This window comes from Nelusetta ayraudi, unplaced genomic scaffold, assembly GCF_046127955.1.
Source record: "Nelusetta ayraudi isolate G7.1 ecotype Tasmania unplaced genomic scaffold, CSIRO-AGI_Nayr_v1 ptg000033l, whole genome shotgun sequence".
Lineage (NCBI taxonomy): Eukaryota > Metazoa > Chordata > Actinopteri > Tetraodontiformes > Monacanthidae > Nelusetta > Nelusetta ayraudi.
This window is the reverse complement of record NW_027466083.1, coordinates 1,882,501-1,902,017: the sequence shown is the minus strand read 5'-3', so window position 1 is coordinate 1,902,017 and position 19,517 is coordinate 1,882,501. Positions and strand designations below refer to the sequence as shown.

The following is a 19,517-nucleotide window of genomic DNA, read 5'->3' as shown; positions in this document are numbered from 1 at the left end:
TTGTTTGATCAGACCAGCTTTGCAAGGCACATTCTACTACAGGTAACTGTACTTTATAAAAAGCTAATTTAAAGTAAGTGCATTTTCACCAAGAGTGTTAAAACACTATTTACTTTGCGTTAATTGTAATTGAGATCCCCTTTGAAAAAAATACATAGCAGTGCATTTGATCAGTTGTGATTAGTTACAACAATAAGCAATAATGTCACAATACTAAAATGGATCAGTTTTTTTTAATATGTACCATTATTCTTTTGTCGAGTCCTATTTGTCAGCATGTCAAGTGCCACATTGTTTGATTTGGTATGTAGACTGAGATTTCCTCTATTTAGAAAGCCCATAAAACAAGACCGTATATAATCACATTTTGGGGTAATTTAATGTTTTGCGGTGGAAATGTTGCATTAAATTCTGCCATAATATGGCATTGGCATTCCCAAATCAGTATGTAACATTAGATAATGTTATTTATGTTTATGGAGTTATTATTGCCAGCATAGATTGAAAAGGTAAAATGTCTTTATAGATTGCAGTTTTCTCTGTTTGGGTGTCACTGTGTCAACTGTGTGTGTGGTTTCAGGGGTGCGGCGAGCAATTCTGGGTTCTATTACTAAAAATCTGTTTGGGGCCCCATAATACTGTCCTCAGGGGGGCCCCATGACTGCTGGACCCACATCTTCTCCTTTTGTCCATCATAGCGCACTTCCAAAATTGGCATGTAGCTTTATCGTACAGTTGCTGTTATATGCTTACTATTGCCAGTACACTAGTATACTTCAGCAAGACAGCCAAAAAGATGTCAACATAGAACTACTTTGTGGCTTCAAAATAGAGGGACAAGAAATCATTTCAATAACATTATGTTGTTGTAATTCCTGAATCTTTGTTCCTGGTGAAGACACTCCCTTTTTAAACTTCCTGACCCTGAGGTTGACTACGCAGAACTGAGGGGTAGGGATTAGTGGTAGGGGCAAAGGGATAAAATAGAGTCTGCCATGACTCAGCAGGAAAAGTGTTTATTTAGAGCGGCTTTGTAGTTCAAGGCCATTTCTTCCTTCGTCCCTTCCTTCAGTCACAATAGCTATGCAACACCTCATGGTTCCTCCTGCCAATGCGTGCAAACAGGAATGTGATGGCGTTCCCTTTGTGGCCCCAACAGTTTTGAAAAGCCCTGGAAGCGTGCAGTGGCGGTGGGCTATCTTATGTGATCATTTGGAAGTCAACAAGTCACGGTCCAGCACTAAGCTGTTTATTTTTGGCTCTGCCTCTCCAATTCTCCACAAAGTCCCTACAAAGCCTGTATGAGCTGTTCCCACGGCTCAGCTGTCAAATACTGCTCATAAGCTCACCCAATTCCGCCTCAGCCGTGTATCTGTGAAAAATGCAGTTTCTTGCAGCACACGCATTGATCCTTTTCCTCTGGGAATAAGATGAAGCATCCAGTCACTCATCTTCACAGGGCTTCACTGTCCTTGTGTGTCCTTGCATAGACGGAGACTATCATAGCAATTTCAAGGCTTACTAAATTAATTTTGGTGCTCCACTGCAAACAATAAAAAAAAACAACCCTATAGCTGGTTTAAGCTGCACAGGCCTTGTGAAACTAGCGTTTCACGCACTCACCCCGAAGAGGCAATTTGAGCTAGTAGTGAACCCTGAGCACTACAGCTCCTAGCTTCACCTCAGCCATGACCACCAGCAAATGACATCGTCATGGGGGGGAAAGCAATGTATAGTACAACAAGGCTGGTGGAGATTCGAATTGAGCCGCCCTTTGTCGTAGCTTGTGGGTACAAAGTTTCTGTATACCACCCCGATGGACCGGCTAACTGAGTTGGAGATCTTTGGTGAAAAGGAACCCTTGTATCAAATGTTGAGCCACGGCTGCCTAAATCCTGGGGGTTTCTGGCTTCCTTCTACCCTGTGTATTCTTGTTTTTCCGCCCTTGTGAAGCACTGCACTACAGTGCAGGTGAATCTCTTTCATTTCCCCACTAGTTGGTTTGAAAATGCTCTTCTGTTGAGTGCTTACCAGCAGTTCTGATGTATTTCCTTCTGATATATTGTATCAGAGCATTTAACTCATCTTTACATGCACATTTATTTAGATTTTGTTTATCCACAACGTTGGCCATTGTGGTCCACCTCCTGCTTTCGAAAGGGATGTTTGAGGCAGAGCAGAGTTTGCTTCTTTGATCCACATCAGTTATAGATTCACATCATTAAACAAAAATGGAATTTGGAGTGAATGCACCATAAGAGTCTGTGGATAGTTTATTAGAGGGCATTGTGAGCGCACTTCACACACTTAAGCAGTTTCTGGGATGTTTTACAGTGCAAGTCTTTGGGTTTTCTGCACTGATGTCGCCTAGAAATACTGTCATTTCACAACAAGTAGCACAATCTGCTCCTCACTGTTACCCGTACTGACAAGAGGTAATGTGTACATTTACCCTGTGTATTATTGATTCCTGCTAACTTCAAAAATGATGCCTGACAAATGGAACTTGGATATGTTTGCAGAAACAAGGCAACAAACGCAACAATTTCAGAAAACAGAACAGAAGGAAAACAAGATAAACACTCATTAAGTTTTGGGGTGTAACGTCAGAACATTTCTTCTATATAAACAGTTGTTTGTCACCGCTCATCTCCTCCTTATTAATGGCAACAACCTTTTCCTGTCTTCTTCTTGCCTCCTCTCTATTCCCTTCATTTTATAGTTCCATTTGGGGATCTGGAGCTGGTTGTAGTTCCTGCTTCGTCTCTGTTTATCAGGTACAAAGTTTGCTGCTGGGGCTTTACAAAGCCTTACTTTGGGCACGATCAGGCCTGGACGCACACTGGTCCTCCTCATCATGTTCAGAGGCAGCAGACTCGCTCGTCTCATGGCCACAGTTGATGCAGCAGCCACGTTGCTCCACAGCTGCGGCTGGAGGCTGGCCCTGCGATCCCTCACCTTGGGAATGAGGAGGATCCGGGAGTTCTGGAAAAATCGTTTGTAGTTGTTAAGTCTGTCTGGGCCCATTTGCTTGAGCTCAGCCATCCGCTGTCTCCTCAGGATCTCCTGCACAGCAAGACGCCGCTTCCCAATGCTCGGTGGGCTGCTTGGACACAACGTGCGGCACGCTGTGGCAATGAACGGGCTGGATATGCTGGTGGTGATCCTAACCATGTGCTCTAAAACGCCATCATCCATAGGGTTGACCTTGTTGTTAATATAGAACCTGTACGGGCAGCAGGTGAGGAGGTCTAGCAGTCGCTTCCAGCAGGACCTGGGCACTTGAGCCTTGGCCACCAGCTCCTGCGTGACAAGACACACAAATAACTATGCAGTTCTTGGATGAATAAAATGGCAACATTTTTTGGGGTAAGCGCGGTTTGTGTTTTCAACCTCCAACATGGGCCACTCCATGGAGAAGGAGTCACAGATCTGCTCTGCACAGGGCCTCGACATCAAATGCTGCATCATGTTGGCTGTCTCGTATCGCCCAGTAAACAGAGCCCACTCCCTGGGCGTCATGCTGCGCCCGTTGTCCCGCGCTTGAACATCACCCCCTGAGAAGAGATGGTGTAACTCTTATCAGCTCTGCTGCAATATTCAGCATTTGGCAAAGAGTGAATGACATGGAGTGCACACACAGAAGTAGATAAGAGTGGCCCGTCGCCCATATTTCTAAAATAACTGCGACCAAAAATCAGGTTTTCAAATGTTTGCATCCTACCAGCCATCATGAGAGCTCTGACACACTCAGCCCGGCCCTGCATGGCCGCCTTCATCAAAGCTGTGAAGCCGTGACAGTTCCTCCTCTCAATGTCAAGACCAGGAAAGTAGTTGAGCAGGTAGTTTGAGATCATCATGTGACCTGGAGACCAGGAGAGGAAAAGACATGAGTGTGATGTAGACTGGGTAACAGGGGTTAGTCCAGAATGTCTGAAACGGTTGTTCGATAGCATCAAAATTTTAGGAATATATTCATGTAGCACTGTAGTCATTATTATTATACCTGTGTTATGGTGAGTCTTTACGTAACCTTAGCTTGAAGCTCAGTCTTAAAATTCTGTCCTCATTACAAACTACCAACTATTACTGCTTTTGCCTAAACAAAATATGTCCTATGCACTAAGTACACAGAAGCAACACTTTTCAGAAGTGAGAAGTGACTGAAAGCTGTGTCCAGCTCGAATAACAATGCATATAAAAACGGTATGGACCATTTTTATATGCATTGTGTCAACTGACACACGTTGACGAGAAATACTGACGCATTTTACAAGATCTTGTCAGCCCCCTAATTACAGCACATTTCCAGAACTGAGGATGCTGTTTATGAATTCACACTGATAAAACTCTCATCCTGTTGAAGTGAAAACACTGAGGAGTTTTAGGACGTGACAGGAATCACACTACCTGTATTAGCATAGCTGAAAGGAAGGATAAGGAGGACGGAACATATGGAGTGTTCGCCTCTTCGACACGTCGGCTTACTTTCTACCTGTAGTGAAGGCTTTTGGAAAAGATTTTTTACTACCTCTGTGGCACGGCTGTGTGGACTCACAGCCTCACACACCTGTTTCCCCGAGATGGTGCAGAGTACTTTGTCACCAAAGGGAATCGATACTCTTTTTAATGAAGCAGAAAATGAAGCGCAGTCTGCAGCTATTAATCACAGACTGCAGAGACCCATTCATCATCGTTAGCAGACGAAATGCTGGGACACCATGTCTGATCGCTCTGCATGACTATGACATTGCATATCATGGTACGCTGGTAATGTGAGAAAATAAAATGGAATCCTGTGAATGTGAATGTGAGTTTTGTTTTTAGGTTTTTCATTTGGCCCAATTTTTTAAAACTTCCACCGCTGTTAATTATGCATCAAAAGAGGGCTAGAGTATTAAAGTATGCAGTATCTTTCACTGGCAGTCATAATAAATATTAGATTATGGAGAATATAAAATTAAAGTCAATAATTACTTTAGGAATACACAAATAAAAATCTATTTTAAATAATTATAATAAACATCCTGAAAAATGATGGTGCACCTGATTTGAACTGTGAACGGACTGATTTGGATCATTCCCAAGTTTTGAAACAGTTGGTAAACATCCAAGCAAACTCTAAGCAGATACTCTTTTGAATCCAGTCCCTGCTTGATCTTCAGACAGAGTTTGTTTACCCTCAGCTTTACTTCAAATGAGCAAAAAGTGAATCAAAATGAAAGTGTGTAGGATAGTTAGAGTTATATGCAAGAGCTTTAAAAATATGCATTAAAAATAAATGAATTGTTACTTTGTCGTATTTGTCTGCAGATGCAGATGTTGATTCTTCCAGGGCCTCAAAATGAGATAATTGCCTTAGTGGTTCTTAATGCTAACCAACACAAGGATTACTTACAAACATAATAGCAAAGACAACTGGCTGAGCAGAAGTGGAGCAGAGCAGGTGGAAGAGGTCAGAAATGTGCTTACCTGCTTGTGCTGCAGTGATCAGGGCAGTGTTGCCCTCGTTGTCTTGACAGTTAACGTCAACATACGGGCACTGCGCCAGGGCCATGACCACGTCTACGTACCCATGGTAGCACGCCATGATAAGGCCGGACTGAAAACAAAATACATGACTGTGAGATTCCTCGACTGACTGTAACGCAGCCAACACTGCAGTTTGTTCAATCAAACAGGTAATGTTTGACTTAACACCTTGCATCCGAGTGGACGTTTGTTTTTTCATGGTATCTTAAAAGCGCATCAGCTGAACACATCAGAAAAGGAACATGTGCTGCCTGTGCCAGATTAGCTGTTTGAACTCCTGATGAACATCCAAGCAAACCTTCATCAAATCGTTCAACACAACACTAAACACTTTTAGGTGAACATTTTGTAACGCGACAGTTTGAGTTTTACAAATTTACTGTCAAGACCGACAAAGCCCAGCTGGTTCCAAGCCCTTGGTTTGCAAAAATTCAACTGCAAAAAGTGAAGCAGGCTTGTTGATGTCAGGGGTCAGAGGTCACATTGTATTATTATAATGTGACCTACCATTACCCTCACCCCATCACGAGACAAATATTACTATATGCAGACATAAACTTGCAGCTAGGGGATTTTATTGACCAACCAAAACTCTGTTAGATAATAATAATTATCCAGATGTGGAAATTCTTTTCAGCCACTATGTTTCGTCATGTTTGACGAGTGCTCAGGTCACTGTCTTGGCGAGCCTTTTTAAAGCTCAGCCCTGACTGCAAGCTGCTTCTCAACACCGTCTTTGTGCCGTTTATACTGCCCATCTGCTGCAAGAGGCTTAACCTGAATCCTCCCATAGGTTATCACTTTTAATGTAGCAGTGGTGTCCAAAAAAGGGGCTCAGCTGACACACGATGAGACAAAGGCCACTTGGGGTCAATGGTATACATCAACTGAGTCACTGAGATAAAGCATATGTTAAATTCTGTAGATATATAAATGACTAAAGATCAGAGACACATACTCTTCCGTTTCTATCGGTCTCTCTGACTTCCTCTTCGGTCACTCCCTGCCTGATCATGATCTTGACAATAATGGTGTTGTTGTTGCAGCAGGCGTAGAAGAATGAGATGGGCTCCGGGCTGTCGGGGCTCGGTGGGCGGAACAAGAGAGACGCAAAAGAATTGTCTGGTGGATAGAAGGAGTCATCAGAGGCGATGCTGCGGGAGTCCGAGTGATCCGACAGGGACTCAAAGTCCAACTCCTCGAACTCCTGGTAAATATCGTCCTCGTCTTCCCAGTAGTTTCGGGTGTAGTCAGATTCAAACCCATTATCGTCGTCCTCTGACAACTCGGACTCTTCCCCGGTTTCATCTGTGACGGACATAGTAGGGTTGTCCATGGCAACATCCACTGCCATGCGTCCTGCAACTCCATTCTCTTGAACCTTGACACTTTTTCCTTGTTCCTCGGTTATTACCACCATTTAAACCCTACCTCTTCCGCCACACACTTTTTAAAACTCTTGCAGAGCACAAGGACATCTCAAGGACGTCCTTGAGGTGGTATCCACTATCTCGGTGCAATGCGGTGTCTCATTTTACCCGACAGACCGACAGATGATTGAATTTGCCGGGGTTATGGACATCTTTCCGTTTTGTCTCCGTTAGCATTTCCAACAAGGTCACCACAGATCATTGCACTTGCCCCAAATCCTTTGCGGAATAAATCTCCTCAGCCTGAGGAAGTGGTTAGGATTTCCTTGGACTTCATGAGTCGATGACATCAAGACAGGTTCGGTTGCAAGCATCTTCTTAGAAGCCCATTCTCAACTATTGAAGTCACCAAAGAAGCTCCTGACAAATTGAGTAGTCCTTCATCATGTGTTCCAGGTCTCGAAGGAAGAAAAAAAAAATCCCCACTGGACTCAACTTTTGGAAAAATATATAAATAAAATAAAAGGCCATGACCACGTGCCTCTTCACAAGGGTGCGTAATCCAGAAATTGCAGCATAATTGCCATCTTGAGAGTCTTGCTAAGGATTGGTTAGCAGTCAAAACCAAGAGCAGAGAGCCGCTAATCCCGTGTTTCCTCAAGGAGAAACATTGGCTTGATGATGGCCAGCAATAGGATGAGACATTCTCTTCAACTGACGCACTTTAATCCTTTTAGTCCTTCTCTCTCCCTCTGGCTCTTGCCCTTCTGATGTTTCCCTCACAGCAGTGATGGCAGAATTTATTTGTCTTCAGTCAAGATACAGTTTGAAATTAACTGGCAAAACTACACAGTTTTACTCTTAATATATAGAAATGTTAAAACAAAAAAAAAAAAAAAAAAGATTGATGAAACATGAACAAAAAGCATAAGACCATGGTGATGTTAGAGAAACATATCATTCACGGACCTGCTTGCTTAGATCATTTACCTCCTAAGTTGCTACATCTGTCCTTGTTAAAGCATAAGGAAGACGTAGCTAGCCCCTCCCCCACCCCTGTGGTTTCACCTAAAGCTGCACTTAACACTAGCAGCTTAAAATGGATCTCTCCATGTGACCCGATTTTGTTTTACAGAACACAGTGGAGGAAGTGGGACAGTCTTCCAGCAGGCCCGGTCCTGATGTTGCAGTCAAACACAGTCAAAGCAGAGTGTAAACATTACTTTCATGGCATGTTGACAGAGGAAGCCGTAATCGTTCCATGGTTATTCACTCAGGAGAGTCAAATGATAACAAATTAAACAAAACTTGTGAATAATGTAACTATTTAAAGATACTAATTTATAAAACCTTGTGTGGTAAGTCAAGAATTATTATGTGAGATAACGTTGTGATTTTGGTTGACCAAAAATGTTTTTTTTTTGTTTTGTTTTGTTTAGTTTAATGTGGATAAAGCAAAAATAGTTAGTCAATGACATAAGAAGGAGTATGAGTGTGTATGTGTATGAGTGTGTTAGTGAATGGGTGAATGAGAGGCCATTGTAAAGCGCTTTGGGGTACCGTGAAGGCGCTGGAAAAGTGCTGTATAAGTGCAGTCCATTTACCAAGGAGGAAGGAGGACATCACCACTTAATGAGATTCAGTAGGTCGAGATTGGAAAGAAACATTTGCTCCTCCAAAATTCTAAAAGTATGCAAATTGGGTGAATTGGTGAATTCAACCTGTGCAGAAGTGTTGCAGTGAAGTTGAATGCTTGCTTGTTTCACACTAGTAAGGCAATTTTCTGAGCATTTTTTAGATATTCATGACAAAAACAATCTTAAATGGGAAAGTAACTGCGTATGGATTTGATTTGCTTTTGATGCGTCCATAAGCTCATCAGTCCGGGTCACAACACATGCTTGATTTGGGCTAGCTGATGTTAAACTGCAATTCAACTTGTGTTTTGCAACAGACTAGTTGGGCAGCAGGTTGTGAGAAACATGAAATTTAATTCTTTCATACTTGCCAAAGGTCTTTTCATTAAAAGTATGTTTAGTTTTTCTGTTCAGTGTTCAAGTTTTACTTTGAACGCTTCATCAACTTAAAAATGTCTGGAAAAAATAAACAATTATAAATCCAAACCTGGCCTGACATTGACATGTTGCCACATTATATACATTCCTAAGGGGGGGATAATTACGGTAATCCCTGACACTTTGAAAGTAATTAAAACCTAATATAGGAGTCATAAAGCATGACAAATTTTTAATTTGATACACTTTCCCTCTGTCCTCCTATTGAGTCTTCTGCAATACTGGTTTTTGGAGCATTTAAAGAATCGTAACTTGTGAATACAATCATGATAATAGTAGGCATATTTTTTTTTAAGGACTGAAAATTTGAAAAGGTTTTTCTGACCAAATCAGTGTTGGTTCTACATTTGGTTTGGCTTGAAGTCACAATGGAAATGAAACAGCAATCAAACTCTGGGTGAGACAGGACTAATCTTTTCAGAGCTCCTTAAGGAGGGACAAATCTCAGCTTCTTAGTCTGCGGTTTGATCAGCACAAAAAAAAGGCCTGATCTTATTGTGTCTGCAAAAAAATTAAGATCAGGTTAAATAAATAAAAAAATCTAATTCAGCTTGGACTGAAATGTTGTTTCAACCACATATGCTTCTAATCTCTCTTTGGCCTTCAAGACTGCGACTAATTGGATTCAGCAGAAATAACCTGACATCCTATTTCCAAGAGCCGCTAGTGCTGTGTCAGACATGATTCCAAATCAGAACTGGGTGGCTTACCAATACTTGTCTCAATTATCTGTTAGACACACACATTTGAAGGTCGTATATTACTGACGCATTAAATGAGGTGCAAATAGTTGTGAAAAATGTTTGTTCTTTTTTTTTTTTAAATGGTTCCAAGAAACCCACATTTCACCACAGAGTGAGTTCCACATTTGACCTTTCTCTCAATCCACCTGTTGGCCTGGGGAACGGGGGTCATTATGGGGCTTTGCATGGGGTCTGCCTGCCCTTGAGGCTGCACCCAGGAATTATTAATTGGTAATTAATGTCTTCAGGGAACTAAATGAGGCTGTGGAGTGGTCGCAGGTCAGATATGTTGCTATGGGGGTTTCTCAACACAACTCCATAAAGGAAGGAGTCACGCCCTCCTTTTTTTGATGCTGCCCATTTCATCCAACAACAAGAAACCAAATGTCTTCCTGGCACCAGCCAAAAAATTGGCAACACTCCAACAGGACCATAACAGCACTGCTTTGGGGTGGCAAAAAACTTTCTGGAGGACAAAATCACAAGAGTTCTTTTGGTTTTCTGTGAACTTAATACAAACTTATCGGGAAACTTACAATTTCATTGTTATGTTGCTGGATTATTTGTTTAATTTCTCTGGAGACGTTTATAAATTGACACCTCATCTCAGCAGCCAGATTAAAACGTCACTCTCACTAGTTACATTTAATCACGCTTTAAAGACGCTTTTGCACATCTTGGTTATATTGAATGCCGTCATTTGCTCGCACCGGTCTGCGTTTCAATTCAGTTCTTTTGGGAATAGAAAGAGAATTACGTTCTATGTGATTGACGGAGAAGTAAAATGGGGTTATCGGTAGTTTGTGTTTAATGTATCCCTCTCCATAAAGAGAATAATTTGTGTTCTCCTAAAATTAAATAAAAGCAAAAACTCCTGAATGTTTCAGACATTTTTCTTCCTGTAAGTAGGAGTGAAACGCTAATATCACATTACTTTGCAATTACAGCATCTATTGTATTCAGGACATTTGAACAAACCTTTTCACAAATCTGTAGGAAATATAATACAAACTACAACTACAAAGTCACTAAGCATGTGGGCACTCCATACTGAGTCCAAAGTCAGCATCAGCATACTACTCACCAGGTCTGATTCTAACAGGTCATGTGCATCACTGTCACACACACTAACTGGGCCAATTCTTTGAAGTGAAATCCTGTGACACTTTTCCACCATGTCACTGCACACGTCGCTCGTCTCTCACACACACACACACACACACACACACACACACACACACACACACACACACACACACACACACACACACACACACACACACACACACGGGTGAGTCCACAGGTGAGTCCACTCAAGAAGCCTCCACTCTCACTCACTTTAACTGGAGTCCCGCAAACAAAATCAATTCTGATTGACTCAGAGCCCATGACTCATCCAGACTTAAACTACATTGGCTCCTTCTACAGAAAGTAGAATTTCTCTTGGAGATTAATAAAGTATTCATCTATCTCTAGAAAGTAGAAAAGCAAAATAAAGCAAAGGATTCTGGGACATGTAGTCTCGATTTTGTGTTTTTGATCAGTTTTCATTCGAAAACAAAACTCCACTTCACATCCTCATATTCTTAAGTTCCCGACATGAAGCTTTTAGGTCACTCCTATTGTGTATTTTCAAAGCTCTAATAAATATCAACCTGCAATGGTTATTACAGCTTGTTGGCGTCCAGGGACTTGTCTACTTCATGTTAAAAGAAATTTAAAAGAAACTGAATTGTATTTGTACCAGTTGTATACAACAAACACGTATCAACGACGTGTGTGTGTGTCTGTGTGAATAAAAACAACTGACGAGTGAACAGGTTAGAAACGTCTGAAATTGCACTTTGTATTTTGACCACTAGATGGCATCCAATATCCCCCTTTACTCACTTGCAGATGTTTTTCCCCCAAAACATTCACCAGACATTCAAGGATTGCAAAATGGTCTGGAAAGGATGGTTTTAAAACATGGCAATGCAAGTTACTGCGGAAGCATATTATTCAATATTGACTATAATGATGATGATGACCTGCACTTAATCTGTGGAGTATCTTTTTTGTTTCGTAATTCCGTAGCAATAGAGCGCAACATTTGGTGACATATCTGACTACATTAATCTTGAATTTAATCAGAGTGTTTTTGTAGCCCAGGTTCTGCATCACTTTGTACTTTAATAACCAGGCCATTGTTTCACACTGGGTTGCACCAAACTGATTGCCTCACTGGCTTAGTAAAAGTCTGTGTCAAGTTTAAAGCAGCAGCCTTTTTATTTTGACTCCTGGCTGCATGGTCAGGAATCAATCCATTACAAATAAAATTCAAATTTAATCAGTCACCCAATTATTCAGGTGGAGGGCAACTCCTCATCTTCTTTACCAGCTCTGAGAAACGATTACCAAAAGTAGATGCAAGCATTTACAGAAATAACTTCCTGTTTGAAACAGGTTTTTTTTTTTTTTTATTCTACTCCACAAATCCCAGCGTTCTGCACAATCTCTTCCTGCCATTCAGATCCACTGGAGAAGCTGCCAGACCACTGAGTACAAACCACGGCAATTCACCATGAATCCATGCACTTATACTTGTGATTTTGCTGTGTCCATGTGTTCTGAAGTCCGTTTGGTCACCATGTGTCCATGTGACTTAAAAGTCTTGGCATCATACACCCACACAGTGTCTATTCCTTCTCCATCAGTATGTTCAGGGACCCATGAAGGGAAGGGAAAGCGGCAGGCAACCACTTTGGCTGTACTAGGTAGTTCGCTGGCAAGTTTCAGCTCCAGCTGCTCCATCTGAAGACCAAGATAGCAGGAGTTGGAAGATCAACATTGGGAGTCTTAATAACCTCAAACAGCTTGTAAATGTTTCAGCCCAATTCAGTTCTACTTGGAATATTAAAAGCTTTGAATCACATCTGATCTGTAAAAAGTCACTTAAGGCTTTGATTCACAATAGGAGAAGACAATTTTATAAATTTTTATCTAGCCAATTGTTATCAATTCTCATTCAATAGTAAGAAAACAAGGTCTAACTGCTGTTCACACCAACATGACTAAAACTGAGTAGGAAAACAACACAAAAAAAACTCACCATTTGAGGAACTCCAAAAATAACAACATTGGAGTATTGAGCAAAGCTAACCTGAGGACAGAAATGTTTAGAAATATTAGAAATGTCATACGTAATGGCTGCATTTGTTTCATGCCAAGAAATAACAATAGAAGGATTTCCGTGAGACTTGTCAGGATTATCAACTTAGTGGACATATTTGGATAAATATTTCAGCTAAAAATGTATAACTTGGCCCGACAACAAAGTGTGAGACAAGCGCACCACAATGACAATGTCATTGAGCGTACTTGAATGCATCGAGCTGTGGGTCCAGCTATCTCTCACCTTCCACAGGTCTGAGATGTGAAACGCCGTAGAGCGGTGCACTCCCTCTCTCCAGGCCTTGTAGCGGGAATACCAAACCAACCAGGGGTTCAACTCAAAACCAGAGGCCTTGAATCCTTGTTTGGCAGCTGCGATCACCTGCAGGAGGAAAAAAAAAACATATCAACAAACCAGAAATGTTGGGCAACATATTGTGGAAATGTGTCTTTTTTTCATTAGTGTATGAATCAATTGTTTTGTGGTGGTGAAGATGTTACAGATGTAGTTTGAAAACAAAGCTAAAACACGGTGCACATACATTAGAAAGTGAAGAACTTTGGTTACTACATTACCCATACTACAACACGCCATAGTGTACTACTCGTTTTGAATCCGCGTTTTTAAATCAAAACAACTAATTCCAACACCTTTAAATTAAAGTGCCCTAAATAAACTTCGGATAATCCTCGCCTCAAACACACTCTGAGAGGACATGGCACTTACTATCCTTCCGTCTCCGCTGCCGATATCGACGAGGCTGCCCGACCTGGCTTGCAGCACCCTGAGGACGTTCTCCACCTGGGCGCTAGTGGCGGGCACAAACGGCAGGCAGACTTTTCTCAGTGCTGGGGTGACAAACGGAGCCGCCACCGCGTAAAGGGCGACCAGTGACCCTCCGAGCACCCCTGTCACAATAATACCAAGTCGGCTTCGGCTCTGTGGCTCCTTCGCCTCACTCGAAAATTGTCCACTCTGTGCTGTGTCGGTGGAAAGCTCCCCTTGAGTCATGACGCCGCCGCCGACACAACACCTCCGTTAGCTCGTCTCGCTAAGCTAGTTCTGAGGCCGAACGCGAAATGTCATAAGAGCATATCAAGCTTATAGTTGCTGTGCATTATAATGACCGCCAAATATTACATTGACGTGTAATAATGTAAGTATTTTGAAAATAAAAATGTACAACTTCTGAAATGCAGGTGCATGTCTCCTGTGAGATGACCTGTGCAACTGTTAAACAGTCCGTACTGTCACCAATATTAGCTAACAAAGGTTCCTATCGCCAGTTCCGCGTCAGCGCAGTGTCGCATGAACTTCGCTGAATCTTTTTTTAGATTAAAATCATATGTGATCATGCAAAGTCAAAGGGATACTTTTTTATTTAATGACATAAATAAATAGATGCAGTGAAACGAGAAATAAGTTAGACAGACAGAGGGATGAAGTCAAAAACAGAAACAAACATCAATAAATACTCTGCAAAAAATGAAACAAAGCCAAAATGCAACTGGATTCAGTAAAGGAACAGTTTTCATTGGTTTTGATAATAAATTAATTTTCTGTATTCTGCCTATCGTTACCTTGACCAATATTGACAATATATATTTGGTGTCTGGGTGGTTATATATTATGATTTCTATTATAACCTGCCTACTTGTGTTTTACAAGCTCAAACCCCCTGTGCATTTCGTGTAACACCAACAAGACCTGATTGATCGATAAAGCTAGAAGAGGACTATAAGTCTCAGAAAAGAACTGATAGAATTTGGAATTTGCTCATTTCTTTCAGCCTGCATTAGAAGTCATTGGAGAGAGTGCGGTGGACAGTGTGATCATGGCCAAGAGAACCGTGATTCATGTGATGCCGGTGCATGTGGTGCTGGCTCGTAGTAGGGCCGTCATCCAACATCAAATCATCCTCCTCCTCCTCCTCTTCTCCCCGATAACCATCTGCCCCGTCCTGAGAATAGCTGTGCTTCATCACCAGGATGCTCCTTCGCCCCGCCGGCGTGTTGTGTTGGGAGAGGTGCGGCGACTGCTGGTTCACCATCCCCGGCGGCACGAGAGCAGCCACTTCGCCAGGGGAGGTGGCGTCTCTCATGCTGAGGTTGCTGCGGCTGCCGTGCACGCTGCCGTGCACGCTCCCATGCTGAGAGCCGCAGTGGTGGTCGCGGATGCACTTGGAGGAGGAGCGTCGCAGCTTGTGGAACTTTTCAAAGTCTTCAGCCAGAGCAGCATCAGCCAGGTCACCCGACGGTGCCCGGCGCAGAGTGCAAAGCTCATAATGAGGAGGCTCAAAGCCGGGATGGAGGAGGGCAGGGTCGAAGTCGTCTCTGCAGGAAAACAGACTCTCAGAGGTCATCTTCAACCAAATTCTTAGCCATTCTTTCTAACAGCTATTTCTTATAAGTGATCAGTGTGCCGGTGAACCTCCCAACCTCCAACAAGTTATTGATTAACCCCAGCCTGGCGTTTGCTGTGCCATAAGACAACCTCGTGGCTTGTGTTGTCCCCTTTGTCCCCCTTTCCTCTTGAAACACGCAGAAGTTCTTTAAGCAGGAAGTCGTAAATAGACTGCTAGGGATGTTGTTTATGACAGTACTACAGAGGTTTGGGGTTTTTATTGGACAATTCATTTGTTCATGCGGAGATGAATAATAACAATCTAAAAATAGGTGTAATGTGAATCCTCTAAAGTCAGTAGATACTTACCTGCGGATGATGTATTTCTTGCGAGGCTGTTTTATTTGGATGACGATAGAGATGATGAGTAGGATGACAACCAGGCCACACGTTACTCCTATAATGGTCAGGTTGGTGTTATCCAGCGTGTCCAGGATACTGGGTTTCCTTTTTTCTAGTTTGACAAATAATATTGTAGGTTTACAAACACAACACATGTGCTATTTAGGAAACGTTTCTCAGCGTCTTTCTAGACGCACCTTTGCAGTGATTTTCATCCCATGGGTAAACACAGTTCTGAATGCCATTGCAGACCAATGTGTGGTTGATGCACATGTTGCTGTGACAGAAGAAAGTCTCTCCTTCACATGGAGCTGAAAGGCAAAAAACAAGAGTCATACTGCTGTTAAAAAAAAAAGCATTTTGTTTCAAAAAGTGATCATTCTTAAGTTAAATTGGACAATGAAGTGCAGAATGTAAAGGTATCATCATTTCAGATCATTAGGAACCACACTAGAGTAGGCCAGACTGATAATGTCCAAATAGCGTATTTGTCCTGCAAAGTTGTCTCAAACTTACGCTCGTGGAAAGTAGTGAAGAGGATCTTGAATTTGCTCTTTCTGCTCCCCTCATCAGCCCACAGTCTGACCACGCCCACCGAGGATGACAGCATGACATCGTTGGCCACCGTGGAGCAGAACTTATTTTTCAGGTGCTCGACTGAACTGCTGCCATCGTAAATGGCGACAAAGTTCCGCTTGCACTCGTTTGAGTTGTGCATCTCGTACTCAAGGAACCGCATGTAGATCTGTGGGCCACGATGTGGCAAGAAGAGAGAAGAAAAAAACGGCATGAGCCGACAGCACGACTACATTGTAGGTCAATGAGACAAGTTGATCAATCAGACCTTGGCTTTTGGAGGAGCCTTGATGTACCATCTGCAGTCGACAGCCTCAGTCTGCAGCGCGTGGCCCTCTGTAGATATCTGGATAGACTCCACAAAGCCCTCTGGACCGCTGAGCTCAAAGTCACAAGCTATGAATGCCAATTTACAGTTAAACAAATGTCTCATTGACATTACAAAATAATGTTGCACTGGATTATGTGCTCACCAGGCAGGGATGGTAGTTCCCCAAGGTCTTTGAACTCAGGATCTAAAAGGATAATTTTGAATGCTTTTAATGACAAATAGATCACACACACACACACACACACACACACACACACACACACACACACACACACACACACACACACACACACACACACACACACACACACACACACACACACACGCACACACATGCAATAGATGTCGCACCGCCGCATTTGATACTATTTAACAGCTACATCTTGAGACTTACTTACTTGTGTATATAAATATTGCCAAAATATTACATTATGAAACAAAATAAACAAAACACAGCTGCACATGGTTTACATAATGTGTGCACCAGTGACATTCTTTCTGTCCTCCACTGAACTTCTCTAAAACCCTCAAGCCTTTCATCAAAGACGAACAGCACCCACATTTGGAGTCGGATCGGGAGGAGAAATTGTGTTCTAAACCTTTGTTCCAATGAATCTTGCTAGGTGGATTAAAATCCTGATGGATACCAGCTTACAAAGATTACGTCCAAGCAGCGGAGAATGAGCCGGTGATTAAAATGGAACTTCTTTTTTCTTTTTAAGAGATTCTCCTGGAAGTTACCCATTTTAAAATTTTGCGTGGGAAAGAATTTACAGGCAACTCAATAAAAAAAAATTAACATGTTCAAGTAAGTCAGCCAAAAATGCAGGAGTTAAATGCAGTAATTCCAAATTAAGTGTGAGTGAGGCACAGTTTCAATTCAACGTCCAGTATATAATATTATTTAGAATTAGTGATGGCACACATGGGTCAGTCAGTGTGATGTAAGAAGAGCAGGTGATGGATTGGACACAGGAACGGCCCCCATTAATCCCCTCTGTTTCTTATCCCCTGCATCAGGCCGAAAAACAGACAGATTATTCACATTCATTCAGTGAATGTATGCATGAATGCGCATGTGTGTCTGTGTGTGTGTGTGTGGACACGCGCGTGTGCCTGTGTGCATGTCTGTAAATGTGTCCCAAGCGGCTTTAAGCCTGGCATTGGGGGAAAAAAACTGTGAAGAAGGGATAAAGCCAAGATATAGAATGGTTTATGCAAATCCTCCACTCCTGTTATTAAAAATGGAGGCACACACTGTTGCTTATTATAAAATTCAGATTTACCTGGGTGTGATAGAACACGGGTGTTTCTTTTTGGCAAATGCATGTCAGGTGGAAAGACTGCAGACGGGGGATTGTTTTGCACATTTTCTGGGTTTTTGTATTTAAATGCTGTCATTTTTCAAAAACATTTCTATGTGCAGAGATGATGGAAGGAAAAGCAACGACTTAAGTGCAAATACGCTGTGAGGTGATTTGCACATCCTACTGCATGACCAAGTGTTTCACTGCTCTGATGTTGTCTGCACATATTTAGCGGAAGCAATAGAGGCATCTTTAGAAATTAGATAATATCATCTAATCTAATCATGCATTTTCCTACTTTAGCACAGAAAAGCCCACAACTAAGTTTTAAATAAAACTTTGTTGTTGTCTGAATGCCATTCCTACATGTTTAACGGTCTATCTTAGTTTGTTTTCAACAGTTTGAGCATATGTGCGTGAATTACCCGGGTCCTGCATTGCTGATGGGTGGAATTAACCAGGAGAAGATTAGCATTTGGCATGAGAAAAGATCACCTCATTTAAACAAATGAAAAGCAGCTTGTCCTGATCTGCCAATAATGAAAACTATCCTCTTAAAGGGGCAGCACACTCTTAGGTGAACAGAGCCAATTGTTTCTGCGTGTGGGAACAGAAATGAATGCTGAAAATGTAGCGGAGTCTGAAGTGATGCCCGAACCTTTCCAAAGATGTGCTGAGTTTATGTAGAAGACCGCCCCCCCCCCACCCAGTGACTTCTAAAGTTGGGTTTAGGATTAAAACAGGAACATCTCCTGCGGAAGAACACAGAGTTTGTACGCAGAATGTAAGTAATACATTGAGGCGTGCGGCGGGGTCTTCAGTGGCAGGATCTTCAGTGGCAGGGTCCGTGCAGATTAATCTTTGCTCCTTGTCTGTGTAGGTGGCCTATAAAATCTGCTGCTGATAAAGCCTCTGTCCCAGACTCTTAAGCCGCTACTGCGGCTCAGCGCTGACAAGCTGTATTCCCCTGAAGACAAGCTTTCATTAACTCGTCAGTGTGTGTGTGTGTGTGTGTGTCAGGGTACAAATGCCAGTCTGTGTGTGTGTGTGTGTATGTGTATGTGTGTGTGTGTGTGCGTGCGTGCGTGCGTGTGTGTGTGTGTGTGTGTGCGCATGTGCGTGTATTCATATGCGCATGTGTGTGCGGTCAGATACTTGTCAGCTGCAGCTGCCGTGCTCGCAATACAAATTGAAAGGAAAAAAAAAAACAGTCCACCAACAGGCAAACGGACACACTGACGGATGCATAGATATTTATACAGATGCCGAAATGATGGATAGTAGAAAGAACCTGAGAAGGAGAAAGCAACGAGAACATTGTGCAACTTCAAAATTGAGTAGGCTAAAAATAAAAAAAATGTATTTTCAGATTTAGCTGACGCACTGACGGACACAAATACAAAATAAAACAAACAAAAATAACACTGGTGAAAGCAAAATGTGTGGGTCAGCATAAAGAGCACCCAGGCTCCTGACTAATAAAATAACTGGTTAAAAAGATTTTGTTTTTTAATGTTAATCAATCACAACAGCTAATACAAAGAATTTCATCTCTTGTTGCCTTTTCCCTCTTGCTGTCTTTTAGTTATTTCTGAGCAGTCAGTACAATGCATTTATCACAGTTTTTGTTGTTGTTGTTGTTGCATCATTAAAAGTTCCACACATGACAGCAGCACCAGATATT

General features: G+C 42.1%; 4 protein-coding genes across 4 annotated transcripts in view; all 4 read right to left on the bottom strand.

Annotated features, from left to right (window-relative positions):
• The window catches only part of toe1 (target of EGR1, exonuclease), a 314,622-nt gene extending 312,788 nt beyond the window's left edge, over nt 1-1,834 (bottom strand). The window contains exon 1 of the mRNA XM_076031591.1: nt 1,823-1,834. The gene's annotated coding sequence lies outside the window, so the exon portion shown is untranslated. The remainder of the gene's footprint in view (nt 1-1,822) is intronic.
• A 539-nt stretch (nt 1,835-2,373) lies between these two features.
• Nucleotides 2,374-7,536, bottom strand: ankrd33bb (ankyrin repeat domain 33Bb). Its single transcript, XM_076031257.1, has 5 exons — nt 6,491-7,536; nt 5,473-5,602; nt 3,725-3,865; nt 3,394-3,557; nt 2,374-3,303 (listed from the first exon to the last, which is right to left on the bottom strand). Exons 1-5 carry the CDS (start codon nt 6,950-6,952, stop codon nt 2,647-2,649), a joined length of 1,554 nt encoding a protein of 517 aa, XP_075887372.1. The 5' UTR covers nt 6,953-7,536; the 3' UTR covers nt 2,374-2,646.
• A 4,251-nt stretch (nt 7,537-11,787) lies between these two features.
• On the bottom strand, nt 11,788-14,118 carry atpsckmt (fATP synthase c subunit lysine N-methyltransferase). Its single transcript, XM_076031541.1, has 4 exons — nt 13,601-14,118; nt 13,118-13,255; nt 12,812-12,862; nt 11,788-12,513 (listed from the first exon to the last, which is right to left on the bottom strand). Exons 1-4 carry the CDS (start codon nt 13,883-13,885, stop codon nt 12,298-12,300), a joined length of 690 nt encoding a protein of 229 aa, XP_075887656.1. The 5' UTR covers nt 13,886-14,118; the 3' UTR covers nt 11,788-12,297.
• Nucleotides 14,119-14,320: 202 nt separating this feature from the next.
• LOC142891753 (neuropilin and tolloid-like protein 1) overlaps nt 14,321-19,517 on the bottom strand; it is a 6,280-nt gene continuing 1,083 nt past the window's right edge. Inside the window, exons 5-10 of the mRNA XM_076031539.1 lie at nt 16,669-16,710; nt 16,464-16,591; nt 16,136-16,364; nt 15,817-15,930; nt 15,587-15,731; nt 14,321-15,207 (exon numbers count right to left, since the gene is read on the bottom strand). Coding sequence (XP_075887654.1) covers nt 14,670-15,207; nt 15,587-15,731; nt 15,817-15,930; nt 16,136-16,364; nt 16,464-16,591; nt 16,669-16,710 — 1,196 coding nt within the window. The 3' untranslated portion in view covers nt 14,321-14,669. The remainder of the gene's footprint in view (nt 15,208-15,586; nt 15,732-15,816; nt 15,931-16,135; nt 16,365-16,463; nt 16,592-16,668; nt 16,711-19,517) is intronic.